At 34.3% G+C, this 22,779-nt stretch overlaps 1 protein-coding gene across 3 annotated transcripts; it reads left to right on the top strand.

Moving 5' to 3' along the window:
- The first annotated feature begins 6,149 nt into the window (after positions 1 to 6,149).
- Positions 6,150 to 21,238, top strand: LOC135650181 (BAG family molecular chaperone regulator 7-like). Of its 3 annotated transcripts, XM_065169380.1 has the most exons (4): positions 6,150 to 7,104; positions 7,723 to 8,001; positions 18,844 to 18,922; positions 20,714 to 20,850. In XM_065169380.1, exons 1-3 carry the CDS (start codon positions 6,286 to 6,288, stop codon positions 18,907 to 18,909), a joined length of 1,164 nt encoding a protein of 387 aa, XP_065025452.1. In that variant the 5' UTR covers positions 6,150 to 6,285; the 3' UTR covers positions 18,910 to 18,922; positions 20,714 to 20,850. The 3 variants fall into 3 exon arrangements, with proteins under 3 accessions (XP_065025452.1, XP_065025453.1, XP_065025451.1); XM_065169381.1 differs by lacking the exons at positions 18,844 to 18,922; positions 20,714 to 20,850 and adding an exon at positions 19,055 to 19,852; XM_065169379.1 differs by lacking the exon at positions 18,844 to 18,922 and having other exon boundaries at positions 6,151 to 7,104; positions 20,714 to 21,238.
- Positions 21,239 to 22,779: the final 1,541 nt, after the last annotated feature.

Here is a 22,779-nt window from a genome sequence, read left to right as displayed (position 1 = left end):
GAGTAACCTATGACCGTAATTATTTAGAATATGTGTTTAAAGGTGAATCGATCTCATTATCATGATCTCATCATGATCCGATTCCCATTGCACAGATCTAAGGACATCACAATATATACATGCATATATGCAATAATCAATATAAAGTGATAATTGCCAAAATATAATAAGCAAAAAGATTACATGTCAAGTCACGCATGTCATCACTCACGTGATTGGCTTGTTGGGCACCTATGACTAGTAGAAGCCATCTGCTGAACTAACTGGGGTATAAGGGGTGCGATGGTTTGCATAATCCTTGTCAGCGCTTGCACCTAATGTATGAGGCTAAGGAATGCCTCGACAGTGATGACTAATTGCCCTGAGCCGACCTCAGGAGGCGAGAGCCTCTGGTCATTAAATAAATGCTAATAGCGACCCGAAGTATGAGCTAAGGTGCTTTCGTCCATGTGTGGGAGAGTGGGCAATTGCCCTCCAAGGCCAAAGGTGGGGTGGGCAGCAAGCACCTCCTCAATTGGGCATTCGCTAGGGTTGCTCGTTGGTGAACACTTTTGCAACATCAGGCCCTCCTTCTACTGCAAAAAATGTTGGTGTCTTCACACCATGTCCCGGGAGTCGATATAGCATGGTTCAATCTAGGCATTCACGTGGATGTTTAAGATGGCGATGAAAGGATGAGGACAGGTTGGGGTTGATGCCTCCTGGACCAACCTAAGGTGAGAGTTGAGCACCCACTTCAGCACCGCCTTTTGCACAAATTGTCAATGTTGGGAGGGGGATCCCCGACTCAACCCTTCCAAAGCTCAAGTTAGATCAAGGTTAGTTTGAGGGCGTTTTGAGTGTCCCAGGCTTGATCCCCTAGCACTAGCCAGGGGGTCAGCATTTATACCTATTGCAGGGGGTCGATCGTACGTAGTTTATTAATGGTCACCGATGTACTGGGCGGCACAGGTAAACTCGTGCAGTCCTATTTCATGTGGCGCCACCTAATACGATTGTAGGTGGCGTGGGTATGGCCACACACCATTGCCGAGCTCATGTCGTGTAAGTGTGCCACGTCGGCTCCAAGGTGTCACGTCAACTTTAAGGTGTTATATTGACTTCGAGGTGCCACGTTGACTCTGAGATGGGTACTAGTTGTTATCATGGGGGCGACACCAAAATATTCCTTGTTAGTACCAATATCATCTGATTTGCTTTGTGATAGTCATTTTTTTTTATTTTCAAATTTAAAACAACCAAGAGAAATGAAGTATGTAGGATATAGAAGATATTATGTCACTTGCCTTGCCTTAAGACTATATAACAATGAGAATGTGTTAGTTCCAATTTCTTAGTTTTCTTGCAAACTTCAAATTCCTTCCCATTCAAAATCATTTATATAACTAAATGAATTATGGATGTTCTTATTTGTAATCATCTATGATTTTTTTTCTCCCTTAACATAAATTAATTATCATAAATAATATATTACTTTATTTAAATTATTAATTTTCTTGCTTGTATAACATGCTTAATGAGATGATTAAAATTAATTTCATTAATCATGCAAAGAAGTTAAAAATGTTGTCAATCAATTAAATTATTAATTGATTTATTTCCTAATGAGTGATGTGAATTTTAGTAAATAAATAGTTCAAATACCATTTTTGTGTGTGAACCATAAGAAATAAAGATTATAATTCTATCTTTATATGTGAAAATAAATTAAAAATAATAATTAAATAATTACTTATCTTTTGAGAAGAGCTCAAATTCTCCTGCATAAAAGGAGCTTCCTTTTACTCAACGATCGTGACAATGGAAGAATTGAAGAAAGGATTCCCCGATGAGGTAGGATCCTTTATTTTTTTATTACTAGTTTTTATTTATATTTTAAAATCTTTGATATTAGAATTATTATAATTTATATAATGCATAATAATATATTAAAATTTTAAAATAAATAAATAAATATTATTAAATTATGATGTTAGAATAATAAATTAATTTAATAATAATTTTAATTTATTTAATTAGATATATTTATATTTCAAAGAATTATATGTGAATTTTATAAATTTATTAGTTTTAAATTTAGAATTATGAATCTAAATTACTTAATTTATGAAAAAGAATTATTTGAGATTAATTATTATTTTATAATATTTTAAAATTTTAAAATATTAAAAATCTAATTTAATAAGAGAAGTTAAATTAGGATCTAACTTGAGTTAAGTTAATTGACTAGATTAGCCCATATAATCAGGTATGATCGAACCTGTGTAGCAAAGCATGACCCAATTAATATAGCCAAATATGATCTAGCACATGTGATCAAGTAGAACTTAGCTCATGTCGTCAGGTATTGTTTAGCTCATGTAGTTATTAGACATAATCAAGTCTATGTAGCTAGGTATGACTCAGTCCATGTGATCATATACGATCTGGTACATATGGTTAGGTAGAAACCACCTATGCGACCAGGTATTATCCAGCCTGTGTGGTTAGGTATGACTTAGCTTAGTGGTCAAACAAAACCCAGCCAATGTGGTCAAATATTATCTAGTTCATATGGCTACGCATAACTTAGCCTATATGACCAAGCACAGCTTAGCCCATATGACTAGGTATAACTCAGCCCATATGGTCAAGTATGGTTTAACACATGTGATCAGATAAAATTCAACATATATGCCCCAAGTATTGTTAAATCTATATGGTTAGGTACGACATAGCACATATGGTCAAGTACGATACAACTTATGTGCCCAAGTCTAATCCAACATACACGGTCAAGTACAACTTAACCCATGTAGCCAAGTATAATTCAACCCACATGGTTAGGCATGACCTAGCCTATGTGGTTAAGTATGACTCAACCCATATGACTAAGTATGATCGAACCGATGTAGCTAGGTACGACATGACCCATACAACCAAACATGACCCAGCTTATGTGACTAACTATGACTCTGGTTAGATATGACCTAACCCATATGACTAGGTATGACCCAACTTATGACCAAGCGTGACCTAGTTCGATAGTAAAACTTAGCTTAACTCATGAGTGAGGCTTAGCTCAACTCGCGAAGCTAGGCCCACCCAATTATGTGGTTAGCGCTAAACACATTATCACCCCCTCTATCTAGCCTGTTGTATCTTAGCCCAACCTGCTTCTTGAGATAGATATGTGTGACGTGCATAACATGTCCAAGGCTCAAATGGGTCGGTTTGATTTGGGATAGCGCTATGTGATATAATCTGATTCCTCTCCTTTTATTGGTTTGATCTTGTTAGTTAAATCAAATAGGTTTGATCGGTTCAAGCTGATTCAAGTTGATTCCAAACCAACTTAACCAGTTCAAGCTCACATAACATAATTGAAATCGATAAAATCTAAATTAGACCGATCTAAAGTGATCGTAAATCGTTTCTATAATAATTTGAGATTGGTTTTATTATATTATAATTGAATTAAGTTTGGTTCAAATCAACTAGACTATTCTAATTAGGGTTATGATTCATTAAGGATTATTAAGAGATTGATGTCTCATTCCTTTATGATTTAATAAACTTAAAACTTATATTTGAAATAATTTTTTTTATTTTATTAAATTTATGATATTGATGTGATTATTATTATGTAATATGTGAATATGTTAAGTGGTCCACATTAAATTTATGATATTCAGGTCACCGATGGACATTATTTATTAATCATACATTTTAATGTATGATCCGTCGTAATATTTTATCATACTCCTTTTTGAATATATATATATAAATGAATGAATATAAATAAATAATCATGATTAACCATGTATCTTTACTGAGAGCAGATATAGCGATTTCCTTTGAGGATTAGTAGTTAGACGTGATGGCTAGATAGTTCCTTCGTTCGTTATTGAGAGGAATGTATCTCTATTTATACTGGTGAGGGATACAACTTCATATATTATTAGAAGTATAATATGAGTACTCTCTATTCGTTGTTGAGAGAAATCTATTTCGTAGAATAATTCTCTCTCTTCATTGTTAGAAAAGTATATCATCGGGTGTAATATATATCTTTGTTATCTGAATATTATATACCTTATCGAGATATGATTTATGATTTTATTTATTACATAACAATTATCATTACTTTGTCAGTATATAAGTTTCATAATAAATTAATATATTATTATTTTATATTAAATTATTGATATATATATTTCATAAGTTCTATTGAAAATTAATTTCATTGTTCAATAATTTCTGCTAGCATGTGAAGTTGTTGATGCATTTATATTCTATATTTGTTTTTATAATAATCTACTTGTGGCTCTATATTGAGAAAATACGATTTTTTTAATAAAAAAACATTTAGTATACTAAACATAAAAAATTTAAATTCAAAAATAAATAAAATCATCTGTAAATTATGAATTATTAAATGGTAATTTATTTTTTTTATAAATCGGGAATGTGACTCATATCTTTAAGCCGTTTTAAGTAGGATCAAAAGGATTAATGTAAGACTGTTACAATAATTTGTTTCTCTATGTATGCTTGTCTCTTATTAATTTGCCTTTCTAGTAGAGCAATATAAATTACTCAGGCCATGTAAACAAGAAGTATAGAACACATGCAAACACAACACACATATACAGACTACGTCCAATTACATACATACATGTTAAAACTGACTTAGTTGCATTGAACCAAATACTTCAAGCAACTAAATGCACCTTAATATGCCTAACTCTAGTCCATGATTGAAATATATTTATTTATACATGAACAAAATCTTAATTAATTAAACTTATATTGGTCATATGTAAACATGTTATTTCTCTCTTATATCATCCACATTTGTTAGTATAAGAACATATGACAACTATACATGGCTGGAAACTTGTGGCATAATTAATTTCACAGAATTTGCAGTTGTCTTTATTTATTTATTCTCTAAAAGGTGAAGTCTAAGATAGTTTTTAAGCTCTGAATTGAATAACTTGGATAAAATTCATCAACTGAAGTTTGGCATGAAGAGAACTGATATTACATTGGTGAGACTTTAACCATTCTTTCTGTTTCTTCTTTATCACCCATCATCACTCTTCTTTCTTTTTTGGTCTTCTATCATCCAACTCCTCCCTCTCCCATTATCTTCTCACTTCTCTGTTGAATTCTCTTAACTTCTGCCAATTCCAAGAATGAATCTCTTATCCTAATAGAGATGAGACTAGGGTGAAAAATGGATTGGATGCAAGTTGAATATTACCAAAACACTACTTGAATATATTTTCGATTAGTTGATTTACGTACAGAAATAAATTTTATAAAACCATGGAACAAAGATAATTCTGAAAATTCTTCCATAAATTTTATCGAACGGTGTAAAACTTTGACTTAATTTGATGTATATCGGAAGTGGACAATGATTTGAATTGTGTAAAGAATGTTTGATTATTAATTTGGGCTCCATCATTTTCAGTCAATGGTTCAGCCTGACCAAAATTATGAATCAATTATTATATTAGATCAGGCAGATTGAATTTATTCATATATATCCAAATATAATAGGCTAATTATCATGAACCGACCCTATTAAGATAACCGTTCATTAATTGTAATACACACATCATCCTTATAAATTAATATAAGTTTTAGTTGACTTTCAATCTAAATTGGGGTGTTATACTAATATCAAAATCTTTGGGATGATATGAATGATGACCATGTTTATTGGATAAAATTTATGCTTACGGATTGTTCTTGTTCTAGATGTATTTAGATATATTGAAGTAGAACAAGAATAAGAATGAACCTGCTGTGAAGAGGAGCAGAAATAATAGAAGTGTAATGATAGGAATATTAGACAACTACAGATGAGATGTGAAAAGAATAAAAACGGAGATATTATTTAAGAAAAATAAAAATCTACATTTTATTATGAGAATGATTAACGTCTTTTTAATATGTTTCCGTTAGACATGTTGTCTAATTCAACAGTTGACGGGAACATTATCCATTTAAGATTTTATATATACCTTCGTATCCAATCACCTAATTTTAACCTCTCCATCGTTCACATTACATTTGGACACAGAAAATTCCAACTCAAAGACGTGGGCCCTACCGCGTACGCGTACAAAAGAATATATTCACTGAGCGATAGCCTGTCCGAGCGAAGACACAACTCTCGGCCGAAGCAAGCTTTGTTCTTCCACTATGTAAAAGGCGAGAAAACCCACCACCCCCTGAACTGTAACAAAGCTCGTCACCTCGACCATCACCACCGCCACCAAGGCCACAACAATGAGTGGATTCCACCCATTCGATCTGCGTGACCCCATCCCCCCTACCCTCTCTTACCTCGAATCCTCCCTCTTCACCTTCCCTCCCCGCTTGTCACTGGCGCCGGCGCTGGTGGAGGAGCTCGACCACTATCACTACCTAGGGTTCACTCTGGACCCACTAAACCCCACGTCGTTGCCACCGTTCGGTTTCCCGCCCCAATGCCTCCTTCGCGCCCCTTCGATCGCGCGCCTCGACCTCCTCGCCGTGAATGATCCCTTTGGCTTCGAGCGCTCCGCCATCGCCTCATTAAAAGGGCTTCGACAGCGGGCGGAGACGGAGCTCTGCCTCCGGGACCTTAGCGATCGTGTCGCCTCGCTGGAGTTTGGGCTTGGCCGGGCCCGAAGCCAGGATGTCGACCGCAAGTACACGTGGACGGCGGAGTTCAGCGGGCCTAAAGGGCTCGGGCTCGACCGAAAGCACAGGTGGACGGCCACGGCCAAGGCGGGCGGAGAGAGGGCGGTGAAGTGTGCGGTGGAGATCAAGGGCGTGGAGGAGGAGGAGGGGTTCGATCGGAAGTTCGTGTGGGCGACGGAGGCGAACGGGGTAGGCAAGAGGTACGAGAAGTGGACGGCGGAGTTCAAGGGGAAGGAAAAGCTCTCACCGCTGAGCCACACGTACACGTGGGCCGCGTCGGCAAAGCCTCGTGAGGAGGAGGAAGGTCAGGAGAAGGCGGCAGTGAACAAGGAGAAGAAGAAGAAGGGGAAAACAGAGAAGCAAGGAACCGTCCATGTGGTGGAGATCGAAGTGAAGAATCCTGGAGTCGTTGCCATCAGAAAGGTTTTCGTGAACTCATTTTCATTGACCATTTTCAAAATTAATTTTTTTGGATGAGGTTTGGTAGTCTTCTTGTATGCATATATCTCAAAATTTTATGAGTGACCATTTTTCAAAATTAATTTTTTTGGATGAGGTTTGGTGGTCTTCTTATATACATATATCTCAAAATTTTATAAGAGACTATGCAAACTAACATTTCTCCTCTTCATTTGGACCATTTGTAAAGTATGAAATGAAATTGGTAGACTAATTTTTTTCACAATTTAGATTTTTTAAGCATTAAGTGATATTCATACCAAAACCCTTTTTTTTCCCTTACCTATAACAATGCTTAGTTAAAGTTCAACTTGCATTAGGGTGTTTTTCATCTTTGTATGACAACTTATGATCTTGAGATGATTTTTTTATATTTTATAATACCTTTATTACGAATCTGGAGTTGTGTTTTAGTAGCTTCCATATGAACAATGAGATTTTTTGTATCCGTTTGGTAGTTTGGTGGGTTGGCTGGTTTTTATATCTGTATTCTACTTGATCTATGAGAGTCTTGTATGGTTTGTTAGTATAGTTGTTGACGACTTGGTGTTGATACCATTTGAACTTTGTGGATGTTGAAAGGCTTTTACCAAGAGATGCAATAAGGGGAAGAAGAAGAAGGAGCTATCACCACAAGATGCTGCATTGTTAATCCAAATGACTTTTAGGTCTTACTTGGCCCGCCGCTCTCAGATTCTTCGCTGCCTTCGAGAGCTGGCTGTGGCCAAAGCCAGATTGAAGGAGATCAGGGCTATATTCTATAATTTCTCTTACCGTAAACGTGTAGCAAATGATGCAGAAGAACGCCAAAGATTCTCTGAGAAAATTATTGTTCTTCTCTTGACTGTAGAAGCTGTTGAGGTAATTTATAATGATGACAAGCTCTATAATTTTTTCATGGCTATCTCATGGCACATGTTATTAAAATAAACTTTACTTTTCAACTTTAATTTTCATTTCAGACTTTTATATTGTTGATCCTTAATGCTTCATGATGATTTATTTACATTTGAAGTAATGATATGTTGATTCTCTTGCCATGTGTCTTTTCTTCTGCACCCTATGCTTTTTATCTAGTTATAGTAGTAGGGAAATATTATGGCTTTGACCCATGAAAATTTACTAATAATCTTTGAGCTGATGTTTGCCCTTCCCATTTCAGTTGTTTGTGTAAGCATAAAATTATCATTATGCTTTATACGAAAAAACTTTGATGTCAAAATTGAAATAAAATAATGATAAATTAAGATTAAGCTTACGTACTTTTAGATGATGTCACGATCAATGAAATATCTTTGTCGGATTTGATAACTTACTATAGTTCGTATGAAGCAGTAGAAATATTGATCTGCAAAACTTAGATTCATCTTTTCCTCTCTTCTTATCTTTCACAAGATCACGATCAATGATGAAGTGGGGACTATTGGGAGAAGAGAATAAATCCATAATCTTTATTTATGTATTATCCCTAGGAGGTCCTATCTATATATAGGCAAGAGTAGAAGGTCTAGGATAATAATTTAGGTGAGTCTCTTCCACCAAAGTCATTTCTTAATGAGTCTTACTAAAGTGGACTTTCATTTTATTAGTCGATAACCATAATCAAAATCCAATCAAAACATTAATATATCTTATCAAATTAAGTAAGATCATATAATCTAACATTTTCTTACTTGACCTATTAATTGGTAAGATATAAAACAAAAGTTTAAAAATCATAATAAAATAAAAATTTATTTAAAAATAAAATTTTCAAATTAGATTTCGAAATTTTAAAAAATATTTTACACATGCACACAAATTTTATAAAATAGGCCAATAAGTCTGTTAAATACAATAATACTACATTAAATCTAATTACCAATGCGAGTTATAACAGTTGTATGTCATCAATATCATACTCTCTTATGTACCATAATACTGTTAGTCTTTCCTAATGTAATTTAAAATGACTATTGTAATTTGTCTTATCAACACAATCTTATCATCAGATTCAAATATAATATGCATATACATAAAATTAGATAGGATAACAGAAACAAATAACTTTAAATTTAATAATAATATCCAATTACCATATCTTTTATGGGTTGTTTACAAACTCAATCATAAGAATATGTTCTTTTAATTCTTTAGATTGTAAGGCCGCAATAAATGGATCGATAATCACAATAGTGTTAATCAAGTTCTTAATTGATATTAGTTGTCTCTGGACTCCTCTGACCACCAAATATTTCATGTTAATATGTTTAGAACTGCTACAATACTTATCATTCTTAGAAAAGAAAATTAATGTGATATGTTATAAAATATCTTCAACGACTTGATAATTGAGTCTGACTGCACCAAGTCTTGTGATGAAATTTCGTAATCATAAAGCTTGATTAGCAGTTTCAAAACATACCACAAATCAACTTTTATTATCGATAATAAAATAATATATTATTTTATATTTTTCTTTGTAAATTATTCATTCAACTAATATAAATTGTAAAGTGAACTTCCTACCATCAAGGCAATTTATAGAATCAACATTTGAATATATTGTCATTTTAAACTAATCTAATCTCTTATATGTAAGTATATAATTTTTCGTCACTTGTAGATATCTTATTATTTTCTTCATAGCTTTTCAATATTTTATTCTTGGATAACTCTAATATTTATTTAGTATTTTAGGCTTGAGCAATCATGTATGCATACGAAATATTTTTCTTCCATTTGATTTTTTTCCAAGTCATTTTAAAAACATTAGTTTTGATTGAAATTTTACTTTTATATTTACTAAACAAAGCTGTATACTAAATCTCTTTATGGCTCGATCAATATCCTTTATGAGATAGTTTTAAGTTTTAACAATCATTGAGATATATCTTTAACGATCTCTATACCAATAACATAAGTTGTCTCAATCATATCAACTATCTTAAAGTTCTTGATGATAAATTTTTTGATTTCGTATAATAAATCAAGTTCACTACTAACAAATAAAATATTATCCATATACAAGACCAAATAGCTCTCACTAACATTCAAATATAAATATTTGTCAATAGTATTTTCCTTGAATTTGAAGGAATTAATGGTATTATGAAACTTTATATACCGTTTTATGGGAGTTTATCAATGTTATTTTCTTGTTCTCTTATATCAAATCATCTAGTGATTTGAGGAATAACTTCTCAAATTGAAGATGATAAAAGAGTATCAACTTATATCTCCTCAATATTAAGATCAAACTTTGAGGTTTTTCGCTCCTATTTATTCGTCATTTTCTAGTATTCTTACATTACCAGATTTAACTAAATGATTTGATATCCCTTGGATTCTTTAGATAATCAATGAAATATCCAGAATTAGTTTTTGTATTCAGTTTCTTTTCATATGGATTGAAGACTCTTATCTCTATTGGATAATCTTAAACATGTAAATGTCTCGAGTTAAGTTTTCTATTAGTCCATAACTCAAATGGAGTTAATTGAATTGACTTACCAAGAACCCTATTCAAGATATACATAGCTGTTCTTAGAGCTTCACCCCATATTAATTCAGGTATAGAAGAATAATATATCATATTTCTAATCATATTCGTAAGAGTACGATTTCGTCCATTAGCAATCCATTCTAATGTGGCACACCTGGGTAGACATACTAAGCACAAATATCCCACTTTTCTAGGAATTTTATAAAAGGGTTGGGGTTTTGACCTAACTCATCATATTATTATAAAATTTACCACACCTATTAGATCCGATAATTTAAACCTTTCTATCTAATTGTCTCTTGACTTAATTTATATACACCTAAAGGTGTTAATAGATTTAGACCCTATATGAATTAGATATACATAGTTTTATCTCAATAGGTTATCTATAAAGGTGATGAAATATCTCTCTCCACTAAAACAGAAAACATGGAGTGACTCACAAATATAAGCATATATAATTTAAAGGAGTTTTATGAAACTATATTTCATTCCAACATTAGATTGTAGGATCATTGTGAACTTAAGATTCACATTTATTTTGTACAAACTATCGTACATAATTTAAAAGCTAATTTTTATTGAATCATAAATATACTAAGTTTACAATCACTAAAAGGAAAATAATATCTTAACAATTTTAGATAAAGAAATCAAATTTATTAAATTATCGGAACATAGCATTTATTCTCAGATCCAATCAAACGAATTGTCTTTAAATGTAAGCAATAAACACTAACTACTATCATTTTCGCTTTAAGATGATTTCATGTAATGACGAGTTTTTTACGCTCTGTTGGTTTCTATATTAAAATGAATCCCTATACATTATTAGTAACATAAGTTGAAGCATCAAGATCAATCTGCCAAATTTTAGAAAGAGATTTTTATAATGTTTGATTCGAAACATATAAAGGTTCAGTTTATACATTTTCCTTTCGAACTGAACCTTATAGTCCTTCTTCACATGACTTTTTTTACTATAGAAATAACATTTTACTATGAAGATTTTTCTTTTATAAGTTTATATAGCATTTATAAACTCAAATAATCTATTTAATAAATTATACTTAAACTTTCTTTTATTGTTACCTACTTCTTGAGTAAGCTATAATATCATGAAACCTTTCTTCTTGTAATTTTGATTCTCTAAACACAAATACTAGTCAACTCATTTAAGTTTTATTTATCCTTAATTTTATTATAATATACTTTAAATGTGCTAAACTAATAAGAAATAAGATTAACAATAAATTATACAAGAAAAGATTCAACTATATTCATATTCATTATTCTTGAGCTTTACAATCTTGTCAGCCATATTGAGGATATAATATTGAATTCCTCGAATACCGTTATACTAAGTTTTAATCAGTTCTTTCATTAAGATATCAACTAATGATTTATTAACAAATTTAAATCAATCTTTAATTATTTAAATATGCTAGTTGTAGATTGTAATGAAGCTTAAATATTATTAGTAATTATCATAAAACTAATTTTTTAGACCTTTTTCAATATTTATTTATATTATTTGTCTCACAGAACTTTTAGTAGTTAAGTTTATGATTTTTTAACTAGTCTGATCAAGGTCTAACACAGTATCAATTGCATATACTCAAGCCATTCAAAAATAATTTAATTAAGAGATTATAAGGACACTAGATATATAAGAATGCAACAAGTACTACTGTAACAAATAAAAAATAAATGAACATTAATATTTTAATTTTTAATAAATATTGAACTATCGATATTATCTCTATTTCACCTTTGGGTAAAATATTGACATATTTAGTATGCATATAAAATTTTATAATTATGGAGATTAGTATCATTCTTGTGAAATAGTATCGTTATTTTTTAGTATATAATCATAAACTATAAGGATATTCAAAATAGTATTATCCTATCTTATCACGTAATTATTCGAAATCAATTTTCCTTTAGAATGATCTAAATCTCTTAATTTCTTTTGGGATTTTCATTTAAGACTAATTTTTTAATGTAATTTTATAAATTTATTAGTCTAAGCTAATTTAACGGTTACAAGACTAATACAATAATATAAAATATATTTTAAATGTCTCATAAATTATAAAATATTTATTATAATTTTACCCATAAGCTTGTTATCCTAAACCACTTTAGCGATTACAAGTCAAACAAAACTTAAGGATATAAGTTACAAATAATATTCACTAAATATATTTTTTGATCTAATTTGCAGTACTAGTCAATAAAAATAATCGTAATAGTTATTGAACAGAAAATTTAATCAGCACAAAAACTCATATGACGATAATAATCATGATAAAACAAAATTCATGTCTTTATACGAAAATAAATATTATTTTATAGTTTAAAATATATGCATGTGAATAACTACATAAATATCCAAAAATAATAATTAAAATTTAAATATCATAAGTAATAAAAATTTCAGTAATATGTCATATGTGAAACTATGAGAAAATCTATGATTTATATCTTCTACTTGATAAAAAGTCCAAATGGGTCAATCAACCCTATTTAATTAGATAGTCCAAAATTGGGCTACCTAAATGGACAAACGAGAACTCAACTATCCAAATTGGACCGTTTTATTGGATTGGTCAACCAAATTACTCAAAATAGGGATTTAAATTAGGTCAAAATCAAAGTTTGGTTAAAATGACAAAGTTATAGTTTGGTCAAAATGGCAAAGTTAAGGTTTCACCATGATTGATGTCATATATCCTCACCATCGCTTCTCATGCCGTGTGCGACCTCCCACTCAAGGCCACCTTTCCCAGTGACCAACTAATTGACGATGCTCCACCGTGCTATCATAGACAAATTTGTATAAAGGGTGTTTGATGCAATGTTTGTGTATATTCTTGTCTTTCTATTTTGTTCATGCTTTTGCGTAGCTTGTAAAGGTCTTGCAGTAGGCTTGGTACCCTCATCTTGGTTAGCTTTTATGGTCATCTTAGTCTCGTAAATGCAAGTTGTGTGTAATCATTGTGTAGAGGCAAATTGCCCAAAAATAGGCCATCTAAGTAGTCATTTTCAGGGTTTTCTAACTCCGTAGAGTGGTGCGGAGTGCAAGCCAACATATCACCTTTGAGCTACCCGGGTGATATATGACTGGATGGGCCTTTGGATAGTTTCTAGGGTTGGTTCGTTGTCTTGTTCCGCAATAGTATCATGTAGGCACTTGTGGGGACTTTTGGCCATGGCGGATCATCTTGGGCACTTTGTTACGCGATCATTCAAAGCTTACGAAGTTTATTTGTAATTTGTATTGCTTATCAAGTGTTTGCTGAAATATTTGCTTGTGAGATCTCGAGTTAAATACTTCCTCTAACTCGTCTTCTCTTCTATAGGTCCTTAAGAAGCCATAAGAGATTTCGGGGATGTTGATTCTTTACAGATGGACACGCAAGGGTGCCGCATGACTTAAGTAAAACTAGCTAAGTTCGTGACAGATGATATAGTGTTGGACAAGCATACTTAGGAACAATGTTCGTTGTGTGTGCCTCGATTTTGCATCGGATGAAAGCCTTTGTCATTAACTTATGGGGGCTATATACTATCGAGGGGGTTTTTGAGTGTAAGTATCAATGAGTCATATGGGAGGGACTTGATCATATAGAGGTATGATCGGAGTAGTTGGAGACTTGAACTACTTTAGAGCTTATATTTGCTTAAGGGAGTCCGATAAGTTAGAGGATAAGGTCGAGCGAGCGAACGTTGCTACCAAGGATGCAAAGGAGAACAGAATCGACGCGAGTCCTGCTGATGGCGGAAGCTATATATAGAAGTTGTAGTCTTTCTCTCTATCGACCAAGGGGACCTGTTCGGATAACACAAATGTGTTGAAGCAAGTGGTCGAAAAGGGCGATAAGGCAACGACGAGTCTAGAGGGACTTAGCTGTGAACTCGGAGGAGTGCTCGACCAAGTGAAGGACTTCGGGTTAATTGCGGGAGTGTTCGACTAAGAAATGAAATAGGTAGTACACGATGTTGTACCTTTTCTACTCAAAGGTGGAGGCGGCGAAAATGATGAAGAAGATGGTATAATCCCAAAGGCGACCAAAACTATCGTAGACTTGCTCAAAATCAGGAAAAAAATTTGCTCCTTTTAGGCAGAACTTTTCGCATTCCAGAAGTTCGATGGTAATGAGGGGGTAAATTGTAGTAGCTAACTCAATACAAGGAGTGTAAACACTTGAGGTGCTTTAGAACTGTGAGCAAAGAGTAGGTAAGTGCTAGTAACCAGCTTCATGCATGAAGTACAATCTTCGAGGAGGCAAACGAAGTCAAGTAACCTTTGCCTTCTCAACTCTTAAGAGAATGGACAAAACTGAGTACCTTAGTTCTTTTATTTATCCAACAAAGGAGCTTTGAACATGTTCAAAGACCCTTCGAAGAGACTTAATGAAAGACACTTGTTGTTAAATCCTTACTAATGGTGATTGGTTCTACCGATAGTAGATTGTCTGCTTCATTTCCCAATAATATGCCAATCGAAAATAGAAGTGATACGAACCTATTTGGTGGCGACAAGTAAGTTGAAGAGGAATCGATGGACAAATTTTGCGGAGGAAAGACCTCAAAAACTTCAAAGTCTGCGAGACAATGTTCATTAAAGATCTAACAGGCATCTGCACAGTTCAAGCGGTGTAAGACGTTTAAGAGACTAGCAATAACAGGAAGGTCTTTCTCTTTATCTAAGGGATCCGTTGGAACCAACAAAAATTAGCACAACTCGATCGACTCTACACCAAAGTTAGAGTCATTTGCGATTGAAGCAACGCTGGCGGATTAAAGTTCAACTACTCAATAACAACGGTGAAGAGAAGTTGGGAACCAAGAGGCATGTTGCAATAGGAGCATATGATTGAAGATTCAATAAGAGCGAGGAGATGTAGCGTTCGCAAAGACTTCGACGAGGACGTCGAAGGAATAAGTGGGGGAGAAAGTCATGGACAAATCTGTTTAAAGGGTGTTCGATGTAATGTTAATGTGTTTGTGTCTTTCGGTTTGGTTATTGCTTTGCACATCATATAGAGAGCTTGTAGTAGACTTGACAGCTCCATTTTGGTTGGCTTTTATAGTCGTCTTGGTCCTATAAACACAAGTTGTGTGTTGTTGTCATGCAGAGGCAAAATTGCTTAAAAACAGGCCATCTAGGCAACCATTTTGGGGGTTTTTAACTTCGTAGAGTGGTGCGGAGTGTCAGCCAGTAAAACACCCTAGGGCCCCCCGGATGGCACATGACTAGATGGGCTTTTAGGGTAGTGTCTAGAGCTGGTTTGTTGTCTTGTTTCACAACAGTGCCATGTGAGCATTTGTGAGAACTTTTGACTGTAGCGGACCACCTTAGACCCTTTGTCGCACGATCATTCAGAGCTTGTGAAGTCTATGTTTATAATACCTATCAAGTGTTTGCTGAAATATCTACCTGTGGGATCCCGAGTTAAACGCTTCCTCTAACCCGACTTCTCTTTTGCAAGTCCTTAAGGGACTATAAGAGGTTTTGGGGAGGCTGACCCTTTGAGGAGGGACATGTAAGGGTGGCGCATGACTTACGCAAAACCAGCTAAGTCCATGATAATACGTCACTGTGAAGCACGACTACCCAGCATCGTCGTGCCACATCTGCCTATGTCGTTGCTTGTGGCACTTCGCCTCCATCCGCCTACGCTGTGTGGTCGTCTGGTGACCCCTTACGGGTGCACACCTCCATTCTTTTCGATGGCACAACATCGTTGGCCAGCATCCTAGGATGGCACCACTGTTTGCGGTCGCCTGAGCCACGATCCCTCATGGCGATTGAATACTCACTACAATTGACCATATATGATGCCCCTCTTCACGGCCAACAACCCTGCTCCTGCACTAGCGACATAGTCCGCTAGCTATAGTAGGGTCGACGACCAAGGTATGCGATCACCCTATGCTATACTGTCATGGATAGCAAGTTGTCTGTCAATATAGGTGACAACTCACTAGCGACCACCTATAGTGAGACCCTCAACATCGCCGCCCTCTTGTGCCACTGCATGTAGAGCCATTGTGGCTTATGTAGCTACTGCATGCAACGCTGCCACCTGCGTTGCCGTTGCTCGCGGTAGGGCCCATGACCAAGGCATGCTACCACCCTTTATAGCACCATTGACCAAAATTGGGCAGCATGCTTCCATTTGTGGTTTCACACGTGTGGGTAAGGAAACCTTTATCACTCGCAAGCAAGCAACAAGGGCGGACAGGAATAAGCAAATAGATTGAATCACCCTTTCTCAAGCAAAAGTCGATAACATAAACAGATCTAATACAAAGTAGATCTAGTACTTTTATGATATAAGGTATATTTAATTTCAGAATATGGCTCTAATACTAATTTTAAGCATAAAACTATTATTATGATACTATTATGTTGAAAAACTTTAATGTTAGAATCAAAATCAAATAATGATTGATCAAGATCAAGCTTGCATACCTTTAGATGATGTCAATGGAATATCTTTATTGGATTTGGTAACGCATCGTAGTCCGTTGGAAGTAACAGTAGCATTTATCTACAAAAGCTAGACTCATCTTTCTCCTTTCTTCCTTTCTTTCACAGGACTGCTATTAGTGATGGAGTAGGGACTACTAGGAGAAGAGAATAGATCTATAATCTATATCTTTGTATAATCCTTTGGAGGTCCAATCTTTATATATGCAAGAATAGAGGGTCTTGGATAGTAGTTGATGAGAGTCTCTCCCATCAAGGTCGTCTCCTAAGGAATCTTACTGTAAGTGAACTTTTCTATCAGTCGATAACCCTAATTAGAATCCAATTAGAACTTTAATATATCTTATCCAACTAAATAGAGTCGCATAATCTAACAATTTGCTTCTAGTTTTAGTGACCAATAACCGTTAGGATACTAAAAAGTGATAAAAGAATTTGTAGACAAAATTTCTGAAGGCTTTGAATATTCTCCATGAATCTCAACAATAAAAGAAAAGAGGTATGACAGATGATTTTGTAATTTGGTACATGGTTGACAAGTTGGCAGTAAAGCATTGAGAAATTGGATAGGCATACAACATATTCTGCTCTAAAGGAGGTGGAAAATTCCCCATGACCAGTAATTGATCTTAATAAGCAAAATGTATCGGAATAAGATTTGGTGTGACATAGTATTTATGGTTTTCCTATGTTTTGTTGGATTGACCTTGCAATTTGACAGAGAGATAAATCATGACAGTGAAAAGATACCAAACATCAGGAAGGTAAACAAACCTCTAGGCATTAGGATATTGGTTGAAAAGGTTTTGTTGCTTTGAAACAAGTTACATTTTGAACAGAACTCCAGAGAATCACCACCAGTTATAGCCTTGGTTGTCAATGAAGTTCTTGAAATCCCAAAGGATTTGACTTATTCGGTGTCACTCTTAATGAGCATAGTGAAGGCTTACTACCATTATGGGATATCCAAGACCAAAATTTCATCTGGAAAGCTTGTAGATCACTTGAATATGTGATGAGTCATAATGAGCTTGAAGAAGAGTTACAGCAGCAGATTATTAATTAGCTTAGGATAAGGTAATATTAGAGAGAGCATGGTCCTTTATGCAATACTTGCATTCCTCACACCTAAGAGAAAAAAGGGTCTTGGAGAATACAGAAGATAGTTATGCCATCAAAAAATTCACCGTCTAGTGTAGGTTTCTCATTCCTAGAATTGATGATGTGTTTGACATGTTGAGTGGTACAAAGATATAGACACTCGAGCCAGATATTATTATACTGTTTCTGGTAGAGTAATTTTGTTTATGTTATAATCAAATAACTTGTATTATCAAATAACCTGTAGCTGACTTGTTCTTATTGCACACATCTTTGCTTGCTGAAGTTCTAGTTGTTCCTTGTTTCTATTATCTATTTCAATTGCTACTTAGACCTTGTCTTAATTTCTAGAGACTTTAAAATTGTTGCATTAGAATATGTTTGCATTAGTAGGATTGAATCATCAAGCTACTGGGGGTCATGTTTTGAGAGTTCTTGATATGCCTTTGAGTAGGATTTTGTTAGATTCTAAGGTTTTAAAAACCAATTTTCATTATTTACTATACATGACATAGTATAAGTTCTGGAGGCTGCCTACTAATTATATTATTATTTCAATAAATTTATTATAGTTTAGTAGCAAATTATCCTTTTTTCTTCTCTTCTTTTCCAGGAAGTTTATTTCTTCTCAAATTTGGAGAAATATCTGATCGTAAGGTCTTGTCATATTATTCTATGATGTTTGTTACGTGGTATGCTAGTATATACTTGTCATTTCATTGCAGTTTCTTTGTTTGTTTAATATCTTATTACTTAATATGGTTAAATGTCGTTGTAGGCCTCTAAAAGCTTCAAAATCAATCTTGAAAATCCTTATTTTTCAGTTGTAGGGTAAGATTCCAATAGAATGATTGGTTTGTTGCTATAAGGATTTCCCAATTTCTGGTGTCATCTTGGTGGGTAAGATGGCAACTGTGGTATATTATTTGGTTCTGTTTGATGCCTTGAGAGATCGGTAAGCTACAATAATTTGAGTTTTCCAAATTTGCAAATTATTGGAGTATCTGGTAAAATTTTGTAATATTTTGCATTTTAAATGGTATCCTTGAGTATATACATTTATTACCATCTGAAAGCTGATGCTTCATGTGATAAATTGGTCCTCCAAAACACTTGGAACCTACTATAGATGTTAAATACTCTAGACCTAGTACTTCTTGGAAGTTCTATAGTGCAAATACTTCCATTCAAGAGGTCATGGTTTTATGATGTTATATCATCTGATTATGCTGTCGCAATAAATACATCCATCCCAGTTTTTAGGGCAGCTAACAGATCAGACATGAGTCAGCATTTGTGTTCAGAGGGCACGCAGGGTGACTTGGATACAAGAAGCATCATGCCTTGCTTTGGTCATTTAACAGGCTTGATTTCACCAAATATTGATAGCGCATATATTATATAGAGTAGACAATCCATTTGTATGTTGCATGAGTCAGGTCGTTGATGCAGATGGCAGGGATGAGAGGAGAGGAACAGTTACCATAACCAGATCAAGTGGAATGAGAGTGATATGGTCCCCTGAACCAGATTAGATCAGGCAGGTGGATGGAGAGCATATATTGCACCAACAGATCAGAGGCCAAAGGATGGACATATTCTGACGTCAAATCCTGAACTTAGGTGGCTACCTTGACAGCCCTACTGGAATCAGTTGTTGGAATTATTATATATTGAAGTCAGTTCATCTTAGCCTTTAACTGGCACCATTATACCGCTTTAAGTAGGCTAAGCATTTAACACCATGCAATTGACATGTCACTTGATGATGTTATTCTTTCAAATTAGCTTCTTGTAATCCTTCGTCATCAGTGATCCTTCAGGCAGGGCTGACCAAGTTACTATATCTTTGTGTTATGCTCTTATATATTTGTTAACTATTCAGGGTTATTTCTTGGATTTATAGAATATGTTGGGTTGGTTTTTGCCATCAATCATGTTCATCATGGAGTGACATTATTCAGTTGTTAGGTATGCATTCTTGAGTTAGATACTTTAAAAGTCTGATGGAGGACTAATTGGGATGATGACATTAGACAAAAACTGTTATGGATCTGAAAGTTACAAGCTTACATTGTGATAACCTTCCTTCAAACAACAAGAGTACAAGAAGGTGGTCACCATAACGGAGAAGTTCAGGGAATCGTCAGATCGGCTGTTCGGAACTTTTAGTACAAGGGGTGCAAAGCAGAATCCGAAACAGAAGTCACTTGATGCCCTAATTAAGAGACTCAAGGATGCTAGCTGAACCAGTTTGCTGGTAGAGTAAAAATCGGAACTGTAAATTATCTTGTCTATATGTTTCAATTGTTTTGCCGTCCATCTATACCTGTTTCTTGCCTAACTGCGTATTTGTTTAGGTATTGTGTCTGATTGTTATGTCATATAGGTGATGGTCATACCTGTGAAGTCATGTTAATTTTGTTTGCATTATCTTCTTTTGTTGTTCAATCTGACCATCTCTGTCATCTATGTGATGTCAGGGACCGGATTACATGGTGCGGGCAGCAAAGAAGTCAATGGTTGAGGAACTCGAAGCAATGCTAGAAGTGGTCGATCCACAACCATCTGGGAAGCTGGGTTCTATGAGGCGTAGGAGGTTTGATCTTCCCGATGGTGGTCCAATCTCAAAGGAAATGATGGCAGGTGTCACCGAGGTGGTTCAGATGCTTGATCAGGAGTAAGGGGACCATTGCTTATCAGTGAGGTTTGAAGGACTAGTACCCGTGCTTATGTTTTGGTACTGGTTTTATGTTGGTCATGGGGACTAATTGGAGTTTTGCTGATTAGTTTCTTGTATGAACCTCAACATAAACTCCTACTACCTATTTGATCTGGTTTGTGTTGTAAGCTGACCTGCATCTTGTCTTCTCGCTTAGAATTCTGAAAATGTCAGTGCTATTATGGGCACTTCTTTCTTGCACTCAATATTAGCTGAAAAAAATCTTTGTCAAGAGTCATACTGTCGTCCTTTTTTTTATATATATATTTGAAATTGTTGGATGATACATTCAGGTTCATGGCTGCCAGAACAATTTGATGAGTTAGAGGCTATTTTGGTTGTGAAATAAATGCAGTCTTCCACGATTTCATTTCACGTATTGGTCCTCTGACAGATCGATACGTACTAGGGCATCTACATACTATATATAGATACATACATGTTTCGATGACGAAGGAGAAGAAAGAAAGAGGAAAACGGAGAAAGAATATATAGATACATACATGTTTCGATGACGAAGGAGAAGAAAGAAAGAGGAAAACGGAGAAAGAATGAAGCCGATGACGAAGGAGAAGAAAGAAAGAGGAAAGCGGAGGAGGAAGCAAAATGTAGAAGAGGTGTAGAAGAGGGGAGACAGATAGAGAAAGAAGGAAAGGAAGAAGGAAGTGTCGTTGGTGATGGGTGTTTTGGTGCGGCATTTATTATTTTTTTAAATTATTCAAACTAGATTGTCCAATTTTTATATCGATTTATGTTGAAATCGATACGTATTATTAAATCACATTAATCCGTGCAAAATGTTAAACTAGACTCACCTACCAAACTGTCTATCGTTTCGTACACGTGATTGTTCGGGTTTGGATGGAGGTGGGTGCACCTTACCGTCTCAAAGCAGTTGACCTATCCATTCACGACTAATTCTGGAAATCATGAAACAGTTGTCATTGAGTGATGCTGTATTTTATTATTATTATTATTATTTTGACTTTTATTAAAAACTTAGTAAAATAACTTTAATCGAGTTCTTAAAGCATGCCAATATTTTCTGTTCAACATTTATCGAGAATTAGATAATGTTAAATTAAATTATCATTGCATCTAAAAAGACTCGATTATAGATCAGCTTTTAAAGTTTTTCTTTAATGTTAAGGACCGACTAAGGAGTTGACCACCAAATAGATCATGTTTTTTTAAGGAAAATTCACCATCCTAATTTTTGATAAGTGGATCATTTATTGTATATAGTGGCCAACTAAGTATCATTATATCCAAAATTATTGGGCACTAAATGCATTTGAGACTAGCTATAGAATCCAAATTGAATCGATTGATTCGATCGATCCGAGTCCTTCGATTGGTTTAATTCACTAATTATTCTGTAAGAACATTTAAAAAAATTATCCTCAATTTTTTATTAGTTAGAAAAATATGTTCTTTACTATAATATTATCTCTGTTTTTTTAATATTTAATATAATACATAATTATTATATTTTTGATAAAAAAATATTAAACCTATGACATGATCAATTGATCGTGTGGACTAAATGCACCGAAGAAAGTGGTTCAGTGGCATTTGTGGTATAGCCAGCAAACAACAAAAATCTACCACAGAACAAAACCAAAAAGATCACCACCATTGACGTCTGATCTATTCAATTCTATTGTCAGGTTTCTCATCCAGGCGAATAGATTATTTCAGGTCTGTGTTCTTGAGATTAATCCTCTTTAACAATTTTACAAACTTAATCATTTAATGCATTTGTAATTTGTTTAAATTATTTTTTATAACCTGAAGAGTCTTTCAACTTGTTTGCATTATCCAACT

The sequence above is a fragment of the Musa acuminata genome, chromosome BXJ3-9 (assembly GCF_036884655.1).
Source record: "Musa acuminata AAA Group cultivar baxijiao chromosome BXJ3-9, Cavendish_Baxijiao_AAA, whole genome shotgun sequence".
NCBI lineage: Eukaryota > Viridiplantae > Streptophyta > Magnoliopsida > Zingiberales > Musaceae > Musa > Musa acuminata.
The sequence above is the reverse complement of the archived record's forward strand: the minus strand, read 5'-3'. Positions and strand labels throughout refer to the sequence as shown.

Excerpts from the sequence above, each read along its gene's own strand:
- LOC135650181 (XM_065169379.1), top strand. The coding sequence starts at position 6,286 with ATGAGTGGATTCCACCCATTCGATCTGCGTGACCCCATCCCCCCTACC. Across the intron at positions 7,105-7,722 it reads GAGTCGTTGCCATCAGAAAG|GCTTTTACCAAGAGATGCAA; the intron begins GTTTTCGTGAAC and ends GGATGTTGAAAG. Across the intron at positions 8,002-20,713 it reads TGACTGTAGAAGCTGTTGAG|GGACCGGATTACATGGTGCG; the intron begins GTAATTTATAAT and ends ATGTGATGTCAG.